Raw genomic sequence first — 20935 nt, 5'->3', positions numbered from 1 at the left:
TCTCCGAGGTCATCCCTGACTGTCCCATCGTCTCACGCTGGCGGATTGAGGGGGGGTGGTTTCTCCCACTTCAGGGGGTAGCAGAACCAGGCTCATCTGGGGGAAGGCGGGGGAGGAGAATGCCTGCTGGGTTCGGCTCCCGGAGCACCGTTGAATGGGAAGCAGGTCTGAGAGGGCCAGGTGAGGGTCTAGGGCCAGCTCTGAGTCCGAAGTCCCCTGGTGCCTTCAGCGAAACAATTCGAGTGATGCCGGCGCCTTCCCCTCCAGGCCCAGGAGCGGGGCGGTTAGGGGCGTCCTCGGGGCTACGGGGTGGCTGGCGGGGGGCGGGGGCAGGTATCGAGGTGGGAGGGCTCCGCCCGACTTTGGCTCACGGTCAGCGAGTCAGGTGGCCGAGCGCAGAAGGCCTGTGAGTCGGACGGGGGCTTCGTGACGAGTGCCCAGGGGCGCGGTCCCCTAGGACTCGGGTCCTGTACCCCCCAGAAGTTAGCCCTCCCTCTTTGGGTGGGGGGCGGCCGGCATCTCCCCGCCTCCCCGGAGGAGGGGGAGGAGGGCAGGAGGGAGGAGCCCCGCGGGGCGTGTCGCGCGAGGGAGCGCCGCACGCCCGGTGCGGGCCCCTAGGAAGTGGATTTGGCCGCTCCGGATCCTAGCCCGTTTCCAGGTTTTCTCCCGTCCCGGCCCTGCGTGCTCCCGCCCGTCTCCGGCCCCCCCCCCCGCCCCGCCGCCCGCCCCCTCCCCCTGAGTGCCGCCCGCTGGGCCAAGTTTGCCGAGCGTCGCCGCGCACGCCGGCCAGTCAATCAGCGGCGGAGCTGAGGAGGGCACAGCCGCGCGGCCCAGGGCAGAGTGAGCCGAGCCGAGCCGAGCCGGGAGAGCGGACCGGCGCCGGGCAGCCCGAGCAGCGCGCAGCGAGCGCCCGCCGCCGCCCACGCCCTCCGCGGCCCCCGCGGCGCTTGCCACCTTCTCTTCCTTCCCCGCGCCCCTGTCCCGCCGCCGGCCAGCGCAACCCCGTCCGCCGCCCCGCGGAGCCCGGAGCCCACCGGCCCGCGCCTCCTCTCCCAAGCGCCGCGCCTCCTCTCCTCCACGCCCTCCGCCTCCTCCTCCTCCCCCGGCCGGGCGCCTGGCACCGGGGACCGTTGCCTGACGCGCGAGGCCCAGCTCCACTTTTCGCCCCGCGTCTCCTCCTCCCGCCGCTCTCCTCCAACTCCCTCGCCCTCTCGCTCCACTCGCGAGCCCCCGGCCCCGCGCCCGCCACTCTCCCCCGGTCCCAGAGGTGGGAGCGCGTCGGCCCCGGCCCGCGCCATGGCCCGGTTCGGCTTGCCCGCGCTTCTCTGCACCCTGGCCGTGCTCTGCGCCGCGCTGCTGGCTGCCGAGCCCAAGCCGAAAAGTTGCTCGGAAGTGCGACGGCTCTACGTGTCCAAAGGCTTCAACAAGAACGATGCCCCAACGCACGAGATCAACGGTAGGTGGGAGCCCCCGGGAGGCGAGCGCGGCGGCAGGCACCCAGGGGAAGGGGCCGCGGAGTGCCCCCCGCCCCCGCGCGGCCGCAGGTAGCCCGGGGCGAGCAACGGGCAGGCGGGAGAGGGCGTGAGAGCGAGTCGCCGCGCAGCGCGGCCCCCCCGGGACTGCGAGTGGAGGGGCGCCGCGGACCGGCCGGTGCCACCCGGCGTTTCTTCCCGCCCCGCCGCGTCTTCCCGGTCCCAGGGAGCCCCGAGGACTCTGGCCCGCAGAGTGCGTGTCACCGGCTCCCTCGCCTTTTCCGGGTTGAACTCCTTGCTGGGCTCCCCGCTTTGTTGTGTGGGTGACGAGAGGCGGGGCGTGGGGTGAGGGTCGCTAGTGGGGTGCGTGGGGGCAACCTAGAGCTTGTCAGATTCCGGGGGACGCCAAACGTGGAACTTGACTGGAGGTTTCATTGATGTTCTTTAAAAACCCTCTCCCCGCCTCTCTTCCACGGCTGACGCGGATTAGGAGTTTTAGTAGGTCCAGCGGCTTTAGAAGTCGCCTTTAAAAAGCAAACGACTTTCCAACCCACCAAACCCTGACTTTTGGAAACTCTCCTGCTTTCCGGAAGTTATTGGACGGGAAGGGTACTTCCCCCACCCCCTTTCTTTTTTCTCACCTCATTTTCAGGGTTAATTGCACATTCAATTACAAACCTTTGAAAGGACTGACTACGGGAAACCTGAATCTCAGTTTGGAGATGGTTATGCAAATGGAGAAGCCTTAGCCTGTGAAAGAGTTCACCGGATTTCGGCGCTGGGGGGTGCGTGGGGTGTTGGTGGAAGCCCTTCTCGGGGCGCCGGGGAGGCAGCTTTTCGGCGGGTGCCCTTCGCCCCTCCTCGCGAGGCTGGCGGCGGCCGGCCGCTGCCCTCCGGGTCGCAGTCTCATTCGCGGAGGGCAACTGTTGCGCGCAGCCCCGCGGGCCGCGCCGGGGCCAGCCGCGGTGCAGGTAGCCGGTTCGCCCTGAGGCTTCAGAAAGAACCACGAATCTAGCTGGCTGCTGGCCAGCGTCACCTAACGGGGAAGGGAGCGATTCGAGCCCCCCGGGGGCCAAGCCTCCATTCCGAACCTTTCATGGAAGTGAGCGGAGCGCGCCTTTGCCTCGCGGTGCTGGTCACCCGGGTGGGGCGGGCAGGGGGCCGGCAGCCAGCAAAGGAAATACTGTAATTTCAACCAGGCGATTCTAGAGGCTTAGGAAGACGTGGGGGTCATTTTTTGGAAGGGCTATTAATAACCTTGGAGATTAAGTGCAGTCATCAATTACATATAAATTACAAAGGTAATTGAGGGAAGTCGCCGGGCACTTTCCGAGTGTATTCGGCATCTGTCTAGAAATAGAACTCAAGAAATTGTTGGAGCAGCCTAGGAGCTCACTGCACCTTGGCAGTTACCAAATAATTCGCACGCCACTGATTAGAGACTGTTTGCCCTTGAGCTGCCTGTCTTTTTGGGAACTCAAGTATGTCCTCAGAGCGGCACGATTTTATTGGTTGTAGAGCCTTGAAAAGCCCTCTTTCTTTCCCCTCTCCCTCCGCGCCGCCAGAAAAAGTGAAGTGAACCAGCAGCCACTGAAGCTTGGGGGCTCCACAGGTCAGACCTGGGGTCTTTGTGCCCTGATCGGTTTGGGCCTGGGCCCAGCAGAGATGATTGGCGTGAAGGTTACAGTTGTCATTCCCACATTTTGAAGGGATAGATGCGGCGATGCACTTAATGGGAATGTGACAAGTTTTCATCTTCTGCTCCTGCAAACAATATGTGCCTTTGAGACGGACCGGAGGCATTCAGGGAGTGGGTTGTGAAATTGCCCTCCCCACTTTCTCCCACTTGGCTCGGTGTAGGCGCCTAATGGCAGGACATCTTCCCCAGCCAGCATCTCAGGAAGACGGAAGTTTGAAGGGTCCTCAAGGACTGTGCTAGGTGTTCCCTTTGATTGTCCTGGTCCCGGGCAAACACCTGAGCGATATTTTTGCATAAATGTCTATCTGGACACCCCCCCCCCCCCCAAACATAGGAGAGTTATTAGCGACCAGCAGCAGGAAATGGAAGCTAATGTGCTCACACCCAAAACATTTTATTCTTTTTGTCTTGTCCTTCATCTCCCTCCCAGGGCTGCTGCTTTTATTTCCCCTTTTGAATGACCTACTGGACTGCATTCTCCTGAGGAACAAAGGAAGTGCCTTTTTAGCTGGAATCCTTGGAAGACCACCAAGGACTTTAGCTCATGCAGTGCAATTTCGCACCACTTTCAACAATAACAAAAATGCATGACTGAATGGCTCAAAAATGTGGAGTGTTAGAGGCATTCATTTGAGCCTAGGACACTGTCACAACACAGACAGACCCAAGTAAATACCTTTAGACGGCCAGTATAGAAACAGGGGGTAATCTTTACCATCCCCCTGGCCTGTCCAGATGCATACATTAGCCTTGTCTTCCCCTGGGCTACACTCGGATAGTTTTGGGTTTTGGTCATTTTGGGGAGCATAGTCAATATAGTGACTTGTATTCAGATTCAGCCCATGTCTGAATGAATGGCCCGGCACTTTCTCTGGCCAGAGGTGTGTGTGGGGGGGGGGGGAGGGGTAGGGGTGGAGATGATCTATTTTTTTTAGGTGCAAAAAGCCCAGGATTGTTTTCCAGGCAAAGGGTCACAATGTCTGGGTGCCTAGCTCCAGGCTTAGCCCAAGTTTAAGGTTTTATTCCTGATGGCCTTGTACTTGCTTTCTAGAGGTTTGAACAAGCTTTAGAATACTGTGTTCTTAAGGAGTCTCAGTCTTTTTAGATCATAATTAAGATAATTTGATGTGCTCTCAAGGGTATCAGGGAGTACATCATGCTGACAGGGCTTCCTCCTGCATTGTCTATCCTCTTGACCCCCGTTCTTATCAAATAATGGGTAGATCAAAAGGGATCTTTAACAGAAAGGATAGGTTTTTGTTCAGCTTTCAATGGGCATATCTTTTTGGAGCACCCTACTATGTGCGGTATTCTGTGCTCGGTCATCGAGGCAGCGAGAAGGGTCAGAGGGTCCTCTGTCACCAGGACCTTTCCAGGTAGCAGGGAGATAAGCCGCGCACACACGTAATCGGAATGCAGTGTGGTGTGAGAGAAGTGCCATCTCAGTGGTGCAGATGAGCAAGGGGTGCCCCCAGAGTTCCAAGGGAGAAGGGATTTGGGACCAGATTATTAACTAGGTAATGCTAGTTTGCTAGTAAAAAATGATAATAGGAAGTTTAACAATCTGTTTTCATTGTGCCTCCCCTCCAAAAGACAGGGTTACAGAGATGCAACGATCGGCGTTTAATTTTATTTTTTTATTTCTTTAAAGGTTTTATTTTCAGGAATTTCTGCACCTGACATGGGGCTCGAACTCATGACCATGAGATCAAGAGGCACACGTCCACCCACTGAGCCAGCCAGGTGCCTCAACATTTGGCACTTTATTCCCTAATCTAATTTTTGCTGAAATTGCCTTTAAGAGTGAGGCAGTTGGTTAGAGATCTTTATTTTTACTCTTCGTTTATTTTTGAGAGAGAGAGAGCACGAGTGGGGTTGGGGCAGAGAGAGAGGATTGGAAACGGGCTCCACACTGTCAGCACAGAGCCCTATGCAGGGCTCGAACTCACAAGCCATGGTATCACGACCTGAGCTGAAGTCAGATGTTTGACTGAGCCTGAGCCACCCAGGTGCTCCTAGAGATATTCTGAAGCTTGCCATAGGTCTCTTTCATAGGGACATTGAAGGATAAAGAAGTGTGTCATAGTTGTGATTTTGGAGTTTTTGTTTCCAGTTCCCATTTATGTTTATGAGCAATGCACTTGCAGGCACATACACACGCATATGCACATGTATGCCTCAAAGGATTCTGGGAACGACATAAGCTAGGTTAGGATTACGTGGCAAAAGCTGTACGTGTGCATTGGAGAGGTAGGCACACTTTTTAAAAAAATTTTTATTTTAGAGCATGCATGAGTGGGGGAGAGGGACAGAGAGAGAGAGAGAGAGAGAGAGAGAGAGAGAGAATTCCAAGCAGCCTCCATGCTCAGCGCAAGGGCTTGACCTCACGATCCTGGGATCATGACTCGAGTCAGATGCTCAACCAGCTGAGCCACCCAGGCACCCTGGTTGGTAGGCATATTTTCTGATACTGAGGTGATTATCGTATGTAAGACAGCATATGTCCTCAAGATTTACATTTCCTCTTTCCCACTTAAGTAGGTGGGTTGGATTTTGCAGAGAACTTGTGATCTTCTATTCTGTTGGAATCCTCAGTTTGGCTCCCTGCGTTTCCCTTAAGAAAGAGGGTCTAATTGAGCCACAGGGCCTGTCAGTATAGAGATTGTCCCAGGTAGTATAGGAACTATTTCCTGGACGTGCTCAAAAAAACAAAACAATAAAAGTTCTGGCTTATGCAGCTCAATCTCTAGTTAGAACATACAAATATAAGATGTTTGATTCAGTATAATTACTATTTTCCTTTTTGATTGGACTCACTGGGTTCCATGCAATTGCAGGATTAGCTGGAGACTAGACTGAGGAATGAAAAGGAAGTTTCTTGTTGTCTCTACCAGGGAAACAACATCAGTGTTAAATCTGAATCAGTTGGAAGGGAATCTGGCTCCCCAGTAACACTGACTGTTTTAGTACTGGGGTGGTTCCCACATGTGTTCACAAAAAATGCATTTTGGCCTCATGAAAAGAGCTTGAAGCTATTGACTGCTTTCTCTGGACCTGGTCCCCAGCTAAGGGCTTTACATAGTATCTCATTTGAAATCCACAACAACCATATGAAGGCAGAAGTATTATTATCTTCATCATCCTCCCTGTTTTATAAGACAAGAAAACAGATTCAAAGCGGTCTGGAAATAGATCCACAGTCTCACAGCTAGTGAATGGTAGAGGTGGAATCTGAACCCAGGTCTTCCCTGGCCCAAAATAACAGTCTGTGCTGTGTGGGACAGATCGAAAGACAAAGTACCTTTCCGGCTCCCATGGAGGGCTGGTTTCAGAAATGGAACCTATAAGACGACCATCAACTAGCAAAAGACCATCACAGCACTGTTTTGATGCTATAGTAGGTAGAGGATCCAGTCATGTCCCTTGTGGGCCAAGGGTTCATACCCGGACACAGACAACCTAGTGTTAACAGCTGAAGGAATATAAATTGTATTCCTTGGGCCATGGGGAGCTGGTGATGGTTACTGAGTTGGGGAATGTTATTAGTCGACGGTTTTAGGAAGCTAACTAGTGCCCCTGGGAGTTAAGGGTCAGTGAGGCAAGGGAAATAACAGCAGTGAGGGCTGTCAGGAGGCTGTTTTAAGTATGCAGTTCTCTTGAAAAAAATTTTTTTTTATTTTCAGGGCACCTGGGTGGCCCGGTTAAGCATTCAACTTCGGCTCAGGTCATGATCTTGCAGTTCATGAGTTTGAGCCCCGCATCGGGCTCTCCTCTGTCGGCGCATAGCTGCTTGGGATGCTCTTTCCCTCTTGGGAGCACACTTTCAAAAATAAAAACACTAAAAAAAAAAAGACAAAAACAAAAATTCATTCCAGTATAGCTCACGTACGTGAGTGTTAGTACGTAGAGTGTTACATGAGTTTCAGGTGCATGAGACAGTGACTCCACATACATGCAGTTCTTTGAACCAGTCTGCCTTCCTCTTGTCTGTTACCTTCTCATTCCATGCTGAACATCACCAGCTTCGTTTCCTTGCTGCAGTGATTTGAATGGAGTCATTCCTCCACTTTGAGCTTCCGTGGCATCAAGTATCACAAATGATACTTTCATTAAGTCATTTATGAACTCCCCAGGGGTGCATGCCGTCTTCCTCCTAATTCTTTGCTTGAGTCAGATCGATGGTCTTTGCACATAACTGTCTCATGGAGTTTATACTGCTTTGGTGATAGATTGTCATCCCATGGTCTCTTACTCTCCTCGGAATCTTTTGGAGCTAAACATTCTGAAGTAAAATAAATTTAGAGTAACTCTCCATATGTTGGTATAACATATAATAAATGTTTTTATTATTTTTTGGGGGGGGGAGTACCTAACCACTTTATTAATAACTGAGTGGCATAGGATTTTCCAGAAAGATTCAAAATTATTTTTCTTTTCGCTCTGAGATCTTCTTTAAGGGATAATGGAGGCTTTCATGTTAGGCAATTTGGAGTAAATTTAGATGAGTAATTTAGCACATCAGATTCAGTATGTAAAGCTGTTCAGGGCACATTGGTTACCTTTTACAAAGTAAAATCTCAAGTTTATTGTCTTTACCAAGCAGAAGAACACAGGCTTCTTAAAGATATTAGGATATTTATATAAGCAGACCCGCTAAAACACGCACAGGTAAGAATTAGCATTTTCAATTTCACTTGGCCAAGCATCTGTTGCTTACTACAGAGAACATGAAAGTGCAGAAAATTCATGAAGCAATTCCATCCTGGAGGTAATTTGAAATGTTATATTTAAGTTCTGATGCATTTAATTCAGCAATCTGGTGGGAGAGAAAAATCAAAGAGATCCATCAGCCAGGTATTCAACTTTTGAAAAAGAAACTCTAACAAATGTTAGAAATTAGGAAAAAAATTGAATGGAAGAGTTACCCCCCCCCCCCAAAAAAAAGTCAATAACCTCCAGGAAGCCTGGAAACTATGTAAAAACATCTTATTGGAAGCCCAGATAAATGTGTGCCAGACATCAAAAAGACCAGCTGCTTGGGGGAAGAAAAAAAGAACCCGGCATGACTAACTGGCAGAGTAAAAGAGGCTGCTTCAGGGGAAAAGGAATCTTTCACAAAATGGAAAGAGCTTAGGCCAGGAGAAAAGGGAAGGCCGCGAGGTGCGGCAGGGCAGGTACAAACTAGAAAGGGAGTGAGCTCAGAGAATCGGAGGTGCACCTTGCAAAGCATTCCAAACACAAGGCCCGCGTGAGGATAATGGGGAGAAGGCTGGGCCAAGTGAGTCCAGCCTATCAGAGCAAAAGCAGTCTGGCTTCTTTAAGGGGAAACCATGCCTGATTAACCTCCCAGAGTTCATCACAAGTTAAAATGAAGCAAGTGGATGGAGGAAAACAGACGCACATAGTTTGGGTTTTTAAGAATTATGCAATGGGATTCCAAGGCAAAGAATATTCAGAAAATGCATTTGCTGTGGGATAGGTGGGGGGATGTTGGTTTACTGAGGAGGGAAAAGGGGACCGACCCCACTGTCCTAGATGGAGTAGTTTTTCCACGGGGAGGACGTGGTTTCTTGGAAGGAGCAGTTCCAGCTGAGCTCTGACCGATTAGTTGTCTGGTACCTTGGGTCAGCTTCTTTCTCTTTTGTCTGAAAAACGGGAGTGGGGACGTTAGAATGCCGAATGAAATCAGGAATTGTCAAGCCTGGCCACACATTAGAATCACCTGGAGAGCCTTTAAAACCGACTGATGCCTGGGCACCACCTCAGACCAATTAAATCACACTTTCGGGCAGTGGGGCTAGGTCATGATAATTTTTTAAAGGCTCCCCAGTGGTCCCAGTGAGCAGCCATGGTTGACAACCACGGCCCTGGATGATCTCCGAGTCCCTTTCATCTCTGAGACTCCATGATTCTAAGTTTTCTAATGAAATTCCTCATGAGGTATTGTCTCAGAAGAGAGCTTTAATTTCGACTCCGTGCATGCTCATTTTAATTTTGGCTAACTTGGATTTAAGAGGAAGGTGTGCTGAACGCGGAAAAAAAAAAACATTTTTGTTTCATCAAGAGGCAATTGCTGCATCGCCTGTGATGCTTTGCTGAGGGGAGAGAAGTAAGCCTAGGCCATTGAGAGTACTTTGGAGAGAATTAGAAAGGAATCCAGTCTTGTCATTTATTAAGTGTCCGCGTGCTAGGTGATATTTTTTCCCTTTCTCTTTATTGGTAAAATAAAAAAGATCTCTTTATCCCTTACTTTAATGTCCTCTTTGCCATGTGTTTATTCTCTTCAAGTATCTTATCAAGAAATAGAAGTACAGTAAATCCCTAGGCTTCTGGCCGGCACAGCCATCCAGAACACAGCTGGGAATGTGGAAGTAAGCAGAAAAGCTACATGATGGAAACAGCTGTCATAAAGCCCATGCATTCTACTTGGAGACGAGGCCTTCGGAAATTTATCATCAGCCATCACTGATTGAATGGCTCTTCTATCAAGAGCAAAATGCTAGGTGCTGGGGATTCAAAGAGGTTTCAGACAGGAGTTCAAGCTTTTGAGGTGCGGATTCAAATTGGGTAAACAGAAGGCTTGGGTCGTCTGGCTTCCTAGTCCATGGCTGAATAGAAGTCAAGTAGTGCTGGCCGGTGGGGAGTGGAGAGGTCAGAGGAGGGATGGTTTTAGAGGCGGGCAAAACTTGACATCTGGGAGAAGTGCGAGAGAAACAGGGTGGGGAGGCCAGAAGCTAAGCAGCAGATCCAGAACTTGGCTGATCTTGGCAGATCCGTTTAGTTCCTTGAGCCCCTTTATGATGGGCCAGAAGCTCAGAGGTGGCTCCCTAACCCTTGAGGGCGCTACGATGTTTCAGGGCGGTATTGAGTAATGGTGTTTGGTATAATTCAAATATATAGAGAGTATACTTTAGAAAGAATAGGACCTATTTGAAATTCAGAATTGCTCTTGAAAGAAAGGAAAGTTAGTTCATTCACACATTCCCCTCTTTATGGCACCTGGTTTCCCAGTGATGAAACGTTAGACTTCAGCTCAGGTCATGATCTCACGGTTCGTGAGTTCGACTCCCACGTTGGGCTCTGTGCTGACACCTTGGAACCTGGAGCCTGCTTCGGACTCTGGGTCTCCCTCTACTCTCTCTGCCCCTCCCTCACTCATGCGCACATGCTCGCTCGCTTGCTCTCTCAAAAAAAAACAAAAACAAAACTTAAAAAAATGAGTTAAAGGCTGTATATTATTAATTCAGTGGTTTAGTCACTTCAGAGCTTTTGGTTGGTGATTTTGTCCTTCCACACCTTCTCTAAGCCCTCTAGAACATTCAAGTTCATTTAGTTCCTTACTAATGTTACCGCCTACTATGCTCTGCTTGGGAAACTGACATTCTGACCTGAAGTAACAAGAGGCAAGAGTTGGTTTTTAGTTAGAGGGGACAGGTTTAAATATTTGAATATTGATTTCCTTTTTAAACATTTACCAAACTGAGTAAATGTATAATCATAATTAAAGAAGCACTAGAAGTTAAGGATAGGAGTACACACATTTGATGGTCCTTATCTTTGACCATGTGCCTCATTTGAACCTTACAGAAAAGAAAGCCCCTCTTTGCCCAGTCATGTCTGATCTGAGACCATGTATCTCCAGTTTCTGTCACATTGCATGGCACATGGCTGGTGTTTGAGCAATGTTTATGGTTCAAAAATAAGTTCAAGCATGATTTTTGATTTTTGTATTCATTCTAGGAATGGATATTTCTATTTATCCCTTTTAAATGAATTCATATGAAGCTATTTATAAAAATTTTTAACATTTATTAATTTCTGAGGCTCTAAGTTGTCAGCATAGAAGCCCGATGCGGGCTCAAATTCATGGACTGTGGGATCATGACCTGAGCTGAAGTCAGACGCTTAACCGACTGAGCCCCCTAGGAGCCCCTGAAGCTATTTATTTTTTAAAGTTAATTAAAACATTTTTTTCAAATATTTATTTATTTTTGAGAGAGAGAGAGGGAGAGACAGAGTGTGATCAGGGGAGGGGCAGAGATAGAGGGAGACACAGAATCTGAAGCAGGCTCCAGGCTCTGCGCTGTCAGCACAGAGCCTGGTGTGGGATTCGAACTCATGAGCTCTGAGATCATGACCTGAGCTGAAGTCAATGCTTAACCAACTGAGCCACTCAGGAGCCCCTTAAAGTTTATTTGTTTAGAGAGAGGAAGAGAGAGAGAACACACACGAGAGGGCATGTAGCCAAGAGGCAGAGAGAGAATCCCAAGCAGGTTCCACACTGTCAGCGCAGAACCTGATTCAGGGCTGGAACTCATGAACTGTGAGATCATGACCTGAGCCGAAATCAAGAGTCAGATACTTAACTGACTGAGCCACCCAGGCGCCCCCCCCATGTGAAACTATTTATTTTAAATTTCTGCATTCAGCGGCACCTGGGTGGCTTAGTCGGTTAAGCGTCCAACTTCGGCTCAGGGCATGATCTCACAGTTCATGGGTTCGAACCCCACGTTGGGCTCTGTGCTGACAGCTCAGAGCCTGGAGCCTGCTTTAGATTCTTTGTCTCCCTCTCTCTCTGCCCCTTCTCAGCTCACACTCTGTCTTTCTCTCTGTCTGTCTCTCAGAAATAAATAAACATTAAAAAATTAAAAAAAAAAGCTTTAAACATTTCTGCATTCAGTCCTAGATGCCTAAATAAGAAAGGGCAAGAGAAGCCTCTTTTTTTTTTTTTTTTTTAATTTTAGAGCGATCGCGAGTGGGGTGAAGGGGCAGCAGGAGAGGGAAAGAGTCCACCACCCAGGTGCCCCAGAATCCTCTTTTCAAACCTAGATCGTAGTGTTATTTATCAACTTGCTTGGGAGCTGAGTGTTTCACATGGTTTGTTTGAAGCTTGGTGGACAAATGGTTGCTTCTTACGTTGTCCATTCCAGACACAGGAAGTCAGCTGTACCTGCAGAGGTGCTTTTCAAGAGAGAGGCCAGGCCGCCTTTGCCCCTGTTCCTTGCTTCCCCCTTTCTACCAGGTGATCACTTCCCTTTTCTTCCCCAGGAGGCTGGGGGCAGGCCCCAGGCAGGATTGCTGCCTTTGTCTGGTCTACTTCAAGGTCACCTGGTCCTGCTTCATCCCAGCCATTCCTTTCATTCTAGTCCTTTCTTTTCACAGCTACTTTGTCAGTTGGCTTTCACAAGCCTCTTTAAGCCTGGCTCCTCTCCTATAGGCCGGGCTTCTGGTCTACAGGAGCGGACTGGAAAGTGGTTTCTTTTTAAAAAAGAAATTTTTTTTTTTTATGTTTTTATTTGAGAGAGAGCGAGGGGAGGGGAGGGGCAGACAGAAGGGGAGACAGAATCCCAAGCAGGCTCCAGGCTCCAAGCTGTCAGCACAGAGCCTATCGCGGGGCTCGAACTGACAAACCGTGAGTGAGATCATGGCCTGAGCCGAAGTCGGACGCCTAAGCGACTGAGCCACCCAGGCGCCCTGGAAAGTGGTTTCTTTTGGACCGCCAAGCTTTCCTTCGTTCTGCAAAGCCCTGACGTCGGTGTCCCAGCAAGCATTAAGCCACAGAACTTTTTCTTCCCTTCAGTTATTGTTTCTCTTCCTCCAACGGAGTTTGTCTCCATTTGCGTTTTCAGCCTGGTGTTTGGTGAGAGATGAAAACAAAGCACTGTGTCTTTGCAAACAGCATGTGGTTAACAGTTACTACTTGCAATGGTCCGGTCTGAGTGGGAGTATCCTTTTTCTTGGCAGTCACTTCACAGAAAGTCCTGTTTCTTTGGTGCCAGAATAAGCAGTCATTACATTCCTTCCAATTTATAGTCAAATTATTATCTGCTATTGTTAAAATTGCCTTAATTATGGAATATTTCCCCATGCTAAGATTCGAAATTGCAAAACAAGACAACTTTTCACTGGTGTACTTTTAGAGGCAGTCCTTGAACAATCCCTCCCCGACCACGATGTTGGAGGCTCTGCGGAGGAATCGTGTTTTGTGTTCGCGGGGAGAATTTTTTTAAGGGGGGGGGGCGTGCAGTGGGTCCACTTTAGCCTGGATTTGAAGTGAATGCCCCTGGCTGGCTGCTTGGTTAATGTTCTGCCTCGTTTTCCCCCAGTTTGGAACTCACGTGTTCTTTTTCCTGCCCCTTCGGGTCTGACGGGCCTGGACACTCTGGGAAGAAGGCTCTGTTGGCGGGAGGCTGATCGATCTTTAAGCAGTGTGGCAGTCTTACAGGAGGGCCTGGTATCTCGTGAGGGGGAGGGCACATGAGGAAATCACGGCCTTCCAAAATAAGGGACTGTCAGTTTTCTTGTGATCTGAACAAAGATTCCGGACACCGGGTGGCAGGTGGCTTCTGTGGAGATGCTCTTTCGTAAGCTCGGCCTTTGGGCTCTGCTTTCAAGGTGTATCCAGAATCTGTCGACCTCTTCCCACCTGGGCAGCTCCTGTGCTGGTCTCTTCTCCCATCCCCTCTTACTCTGGATTATTGTACTTTCCCCTAACTGGTCGCTTGGCTCTGGCTATCATCCTTCTCACCAGCCCCCGCCGCCCGGGCTGTCTCCGCACATCAGCCAATGCGATCCTTTTCTGTGAACTCTGACTCAGACTATATCATTTCTCTGCTCAGAATGCTCCAGTCCCCCCCCCTTGCCCCCCCCCCCCCCCGCCACTCAGAGTGAAAGCCAAAGCTTATGAGGCCTTATGGGGTCTGCCCATTGCCCTCTCCCATGCCAGCCCACACCTTCTCCTCTGTTATTCCTCTCCTCCCCCCACCTCCAGTCTACCCCACGCTGTCGGTCTCTCTGTTCCTCAGGGCACAGTCAAGGGCGGGCCCCTTTGCCCTTATCCTCAGCACCTAGAACACTGCTAGCTCCCTCAAATGTTTTGAGGCGTCGCTTACCTAGTCCCTTCACGGGAAACCACGCTTTGTCCCTCTCCCTCTCTGCTTTATTCTTCTGCCGCGACAGTTGTGATAACTGTTTCCAAGGAGAAGCCCTTGGTCTTGGGTGAATGATGATCAGGGCGAAGCAGAGTTTTCTTCAGCATGTAGACGTTGCACTTAGGCCCGTGAGGGCTCTTCCCATTCTCCCTGAGGAGTGCTTTTTCACACCATCACGGGGTCCCCCCTAGATACTTGAATGGTCAGGGTCCGTTTCTCTCATTGGGTCCTGAGGTGAATTCTGGAGTACTTGGTGGAACAGCGTGGGCGAGACGGGCTAAGTCAGTGAGGCTTTTACATAGAGTGCCCTTCTCTGGTAATAGACTTTAGCCATCATGTTGGGGATTGGGATCACGTGGGACCCCAGAATGCAGAGTGAACTCTTGTGTCTGCAGAGGAACCACCCCAGTGCTGGGAATACTAAAGCCGTCAGGTTTCTGGGAAAGTTTGGTGTCCACTTTTATTCCCATAGAGACCACAGAAATAACTCGTTGTTTTTGCATGATGAGTGGCTCAAAACAAAACCCTCTGGCCCAGCAGTGATTGTTACAGTAGAACTCGGCTTCCGCAAAAGATGGACCAGATGCACTTGTCACTGGGTAGCAAAATGCCTGTCCTCCCCGAGACTGTATTAATGGTGAACGGAGTATGCGGAGGTACCCCAGGAGAGAGGAAGGGGCTGGCCTGTGGCGCGAGTGTCCCTGGAGATAGGAGGCAAATTTGGGAAGGAGCTTCCCTGCCATGTGCCCCGGCTCTGAGAACAGGGATTGTTTTTCAGATTATTTACTTAAAGTTTGTCATTTAGAGATAGACAGGGGGGGCAGGGAGAGGATCCCAAGCAGGCCCCACACTGTCCGCGGAGCCTGATGTGGGGCTCGAGCTCACAAACCATGAGATGGTGACCTGAGCTGAAAGCAAGAGTCAGATGCTTAACCGACTGAGCCACCCAGGCGTCCCAGATTACTTATTTTTAAAATCGAAATATAATTGATATCTTTGAGAATTCTATATCAAAAAAATTTTTTTTCATGTTTATTTTTGAGACAGAGTGCAAGCGGGGGAGGGGCAGAGAGAGGGAGACCCAGAATCTGAAGTGGGTTCCAGGCTCAGAGCTGTCAGCACAGAGCCCGACAAGGGGCTGGAACCCACGAACCGTGAGATCATGACCTGAGCCGAAGTCGGATGCTTAACCAACCGAGCCACCCAGGTGTCCCGAGAATTGTATTTTTTAAGTCATCTCTGTGCCCAACGTGGGGCTTGAACTCATGAGTCCGAGATGCTCTCCTGAGAGAGTCTCATGCTCTCCTGACTGGCTCTCCTGAGCCAGCCTGGTGCCCCTGAAAGGTTTTACTTTTAAAAGTAATTAATTACTGGAAAGCATACAAGCTGAACAGTGAAGAGAGAAAAGAATTTTTAAAATGAGGATAGGGTTGTGAGTTCGAGCCCCATGTTGGGTGTAGAGTTAAAAAAAAAAAAGTAAAAAAATAAATTAAGTTGCCCTATTTTAAATGTGAATTTAAATATAACAATTATGCAAGTGCCCTAGTTTGAATACTGTGGCTTGCTATTATTATAAGGATAAGTTGCCTGATTAACAATAGAAATAAACAGGGGCGCCTGGGTGATTCAGTCAGTTGAGTGTCCGACTTCGGCTCAGGTCATGATCTCAGGGTTCGTGGGTTCGAGCCTCGTGTCGGGCTCTGTGCTGACAGCTTGGAGCCTGGAGTCTGCTTCCGATTCTGTGTCTGTCTGTCTGTCTGTCTCTCTCTCTGCCCCTCCCCCACTCATTCTCTCTCTCTCTCTCTCTCTCTCTCTGTCAAAAATAAACATTAAAAAAATTTAAAAAAAGAATAGAAATAAGCAGTTCCTTTCTTGTGAAAGTGATCAAATCGTCTATATGCTATGAAGTACCTGGTATGGGCTAAGAGTTTATGAGAGGGCAAACCAATCCTTAGCTGTCTAAACCGTAGCTTTAAGTTTAGGGAGGAGTGATCGTCTCTGCTTTTATTTTGAAAGCAGACACAACATGTACTGTTTTCACCAATAACGTCTTAGCATTTCTCTTGGAGCCCTGAGATTTTCTCGGTTGCTTCTAAGCTCAAGAATGAAGTAAACACACCATGAGGTTCTGGGATTCTTGTTTATCTCAGCTGGGTCTGTAATAAAAGGGTTGGCTAGAAGCAAATGAATGGCCTAAATACAGTATTAGGAGATGTTTAACACCTATAGAGGGGAAGAGCAGGTTTCCAATTGAAACCATTGTGTTATTTATAACTGTCTATTAAAGTAGTCTCTAAGTTGCTTTGGTTGCCTGTACTTCTGGGGAGGGGTCACTTTGTGCTTGAAAGTGACAAGGGTGTATTTCTTTGTAGAGAGATTGTAAAATATGGTATAATTCAGCCCATATTCCCTTTAATTAGTCACATTTATAGAAGGCATTGCTGTAATTGACCATATTAACATGAGAGACTCGTGGCGCCTCCGCTGTTAGGACAGAGTATTTGTTTTCTTTCTCAAAGCTCCAGCAGCTGTTCCATCCCCATATTTTGCAGAAAGGAAAAACAGCCCCCAGAATTGAGAAGTGTTTTTCATGTGAGAGGGATGCAGGCTGGACACCAACAATAAGGGGAAATGATTGCATTTGGCGCAGTTTTAATTTCAGAACTGTCTTTGAATCTGCACTATAAGCTTGAGTGGTATGCCAATGCTTTGTGGCTTCCTGGGGTGACATTTCAGAAATGTAGATTCAGATCCTACATTTTGCCAAAGATAAATTGCCTTGAGTATGAAGTATTTTTCCTAACAAAAATTGGCTGTAAAGGGATTTTTCACCTTTTGCAACAGTTACTTGATGTGTGATCAGAGAGTTGTGTCAGACCTTAAATTTGTATAATACTGTGTATTTAGTAGTGTTATGCTCTTGTGGAAGAAAGCCCAGCCCCCAACTGCAGACAGTTTCCAAGGGACCATTAAAATGTACTTCAGGTATTTCAATTGTGATTATAATTCTTTGAAATGAAGGCAGATTTTGATCAATTTAAATAAGGAAGCAGAGCAAGGCATTTTACTCCAGGTAAATGTAAAATGTCGGAAATTTCTTCAAGTACCACGTCACATAAGTGTGTTTTTCAGTTGTATTGAATTTTGTCCACTGAATCGTTTGACTTTGTGCTCATGTTCCTTTTTAAACAATTTATTGTAACCTCGACCGGGCCTTTCTCCTCTGCCTCTCCTCTTCCTTTTCCTCATATTTGTTTTGTTTAATCAGTCAATATTGGTCATTTTTTTTCCTCACTTAACAAAAACAACCAGGAAGAGATTGACATGATTTCATCAGCCCTTCTAATTGCTTTACTAATGGAAATCTGTTGGTCCTTAAACATCAAGGGTGCAGTTTTAAAAGGAACTAGTGACCCATCCTTCAACCATATGTCTTTAATTTTTAAAAATCTGGCAGGGCCTGAAACTTTAAGAAGTCATATCATCTTCTTCCAAGGTTTTAAAATTTGAATTGTAATATAAACCCTACCTACTTAAAATTATTTAATCCATATTCACCAAGATTCCTACAATCATGGTGGTAATTGTTGTTAATTATTATCCTAGTTAACCGTAGATAGCGTTTGCCGAGCACTCACTATGGGCCTTTTCTGAATGCATTATGTAGATGAACCTATTTTATGTAAACAGAAAATAAAAAGACACGCATGGAAAGGATGGAAGAAAGCAAGGCTATTTATTGTAGAGAGTGAGCCCTCCACACTTGACCAGTAGTAGGCTTTGCAGTTGGCTGGGGTTAAACAGGACGCCAAACTGGTTATATGCATTTTTTGCTTATCTGATCAAAAGAAACCTAACATTTCCTTAGGTGAGACGTTGTCTTCTTTTTGCTAAATCTGGAAAGTATTTGTTATATAGATTCTTAGGTGAAACAGTAAACAGTGTAATAATCAGTGTTGTCAGGGATTTCGTCTCTTGTACTGATCTGCCATAAAATCCGAAGAAACCACACTTGAGAAATCTGGTCAGACTTTTGGGTCCGTGGTGTTGTGTTCAGTCTAATGAATCAGACTTTTCTTTTCTTTTCTTTTCTTTTCTTTTCTTTTCTTTTCTTTTCTTTTCTTCTCTTTTCTTTTCTTTTCTTTTCTTTTTCTTAGAATCAAACTCTTCTTATCTTTATTGGTAACTGCTTCCTTTTTTGTGCCTGAATTCATATCTCTTGGTCTCGGAGTCTGAGCTGCCTGCTAACACCACCACGATAACAGCGAACACAGACAGCCGCCTGCGATGGCCAGAACACCAGACGGTTGCACACCAGGGGAAATGGGAACCTGTGGGCTGAAGCCACTTCAGATCTAGGAATTCACATGGTCTTGGGGCTCTGGAAAGCACCTTCTCTGCTTTTTCAGCCATTTTTCTTCTCCCTGCCCTCACTCTGCTCTCAGGACTTTGTACCTGGCACTGACTTGTCACAGTGTCACTTGGCCTCCAGAGATTATGGTTTATGGTAGGTTAAATTTTTTCCAATTGAAAAGATGGTATGACAACAATTGTGAGGAGGAACTTCTATATCCTTCGCATACCGCGGTCCCTTCCCTGCTCACGTACATACAATTGTACTTCATTTAAATTGTACATACTACTTGGTATGTCTCTAATTTTTTTTAAATCCATTACCTTTCTTTTTATTTTTTATTTATTTAAAAAATTTTTAATATTCTTGAGAGAGAGCACAAGCGAGAGAGCACAAGTGGGAGAGGGGCAGAGAGAGAGGGAGACACAGAATCTGAAATGGGCTCCAGGCTCTGAGCTGTCAGCACGGAGCCCAACACTGGGCTCAAACTCACGAACCGTGAGATCGTGACCTGAGCCGAAGTCAGACGCTCAACCGACTGAGCCACCCAGGCGCCCCCCTTTCTTTTTTTAAAATGTTTATTTGTTTTTGCGAGAGAGCACGAGCGGGGAAGAATCAAGAGTGAGAGGCCGACCGAGGATCCAAAGCAGGCTCTGTGCTGACAGCAGAGAGCCCGATGTGGGGCTCGAACTCACAAACCGTGAGATCGTGACCTGAGCCAAAAAGTCAGACGCTTCACTGACGGAGCCACTCAGGCGCCCCAGTTTGTCTTATTTTTAAGATAACGCTGAAAATGCTTCTGTAGGTACACACAGTTCTGTACAGTTACAGTTGAAATGGCTGTATAATATTCCCCAGGGTAAATGCGACCATAATGGATTTCTGGTACCCTGTATGGACATTGAGATGATTTCTGGTGGTTTGTAGGTGTGCATGTTTGTGTGTGTTTGGTTTTATATTGAGCACAACGGTGATCATCTCTCCATTCCTACGTGTTTGGCTTCTGTTGAATGACTGCCTTAAGTTCAATTTCATGAGGAGTTCTTGGGCTTTTTTTTTTTTTTTTTTTAAACTTTTAGAAGGTGTAAAAGCCTGAAACTTCCACTCGTGTCTAAGGCCTAGCGGAACCGCAGGCCACGCTTCTCTTCTCCAGGTGTGCAGGGGAGGCCTAGGCGAGGAAATCTGAGGTTAAACTCAGGTGGTTGGTCAGCTCTAAGTGTTCACTTTTTCCCTAGCGCGTCCCGGATGCACCCTCTCGCAGCACTTGCAAGGCACCTGCATCACCTTTGGTTCCTAAAAACTTAGTTCAGCAGTATTCCCAGAAACACCTAAAATGTTGTCCTGTGGGAGGGGATTAAACCCAAAGGTGAGTACAAGTTAGTTGCTTGAAGGGCAGGGCCTTTTTCTGTGGTTCTTTTGCCCTTTGATTGGAGCAGTTTCCCACATGTCTGTGTGTCTCACTTCAAAAAACAAAACAAAACAAAGGGAGAAAAAAACCCCAAACAAAACCCTTCCTAAAACATTTGTCATCTAAACAGGACTTCCTAGAAAGCGGTGTCATTGTTTCTAAAAGGAGGAGCTCGTAATAACCCTCCATTCTCCCTCCTCTCCCACTTTTTTTACAATGAAGAGATTTTATGACTATTAGTTGTGAAATGGCTTAATTCAGTTTCTTATTCTTTATGGAAAATAACTTTGCTATGCCTAATGTCTGTCTCTGGTCAAAGGGCGTTTCCTGTGTCATTGGCTTCCACGGTTTGTCTGCTTTCAGCTTTGTGATCGGGAGGGTACAGTCTCGCCTTTTAAATTGTCTGCTTCATCTTTTATCTTTCAACAGGTCCTGGAAAGAAATCGTCCAACGGCTTCTTTCCAGTGTCAGTTTTTGAAAGATCCGTGGCTTGCTTTATTTTGACAGGTGGCTGGTGAAAGAGGTGCTTTTAAAGGGCGGGGTGGGGGGGGGGATGCAGGGGGAGAGGAGAGAGGTTAGCTGCTGCTTTGGGGGCTGTCTGACAAATGGCTGGTGATTATTATGCTCTTTTTTCCTCAATGGAGCCTTGAAAGAGGAGTTTGCCCATAAGGCCTGAAGTTGGAAGACAGATGTACCCTCTTAAGGACCATTTCTGCCTTTTTTTTGCCTTTTACTGGGGCACCCTCTATGGGAACAGAATGAGGATCCAGAAAACGCAACTGGGTAGATTAATTTCTTATAATGAACAGGAGTGATAAATCATTCACAAGCTAGGTATCCTTAGCAGGAGAAGCTGTCCCTTTGAGAGTCCAGGTCAGCGTGGTGTCCCACATGGTCCCCAGGGATCCTGGTGTTCATGGCTGTCTCCCAGTAGCCCTGAAGTGCTTTAGCCATTCTTTCTTTAGTTCATACCAGCAGGTTGACTGGTGAATGGCTCCTGGGTGAGTTACTGCTTCTCTGTTGTGAGTGAAAGAACTCCACACCTCTTGTAACCTTTGGTTGTTGATAGCC

At 47.9% G+C, this 20935-nt stretch overlaps 1 protein-coding gene across 1 annotated transcript in view; it reads left to right on the top strand.

Annotated features, from left to right (window-relative positions):
- The first annotated feature begins 616 nt into the window (after positions 1-616).
- The window catches only part of GPC4 (glypican 4), a 110741-nt gene continuing 90422 nt past the window's right edge, over positions 617-20935 (top strand). The window contains exon 1 of the mRNA XM_043570857.1: positions 617-1456. Within this exon, the coding sequence (XP_043426792.1) occupies positions 1297-1456 (160 nt within the window). The 5' untranslated portion in view covers positions 617-1296. The remainder of the gene's footprint in view (positions 1457-20935) is intronic.

Source organism: Prionailurus bengalensis, chromosome X, assembly GCF_016509475.1.
Source record: "Prionailurus bengalensis isolate Pbe53 chromosome X, Fcat_Pben_1.1_paternal_pri, whole genome shotgun sequence".
NCBI classification, from domain to species: Eukaryota; Metazoa; Chordata; class Mammalia; order Carnivora; family Felidae; genus Prionailurus; species Prionailurus bengalensis.
The sequence above is the reverse complement of the archived record's forward strand: the minus strand, read 5'-3'. Positions and strand labels throughout refer to the sequence as shown.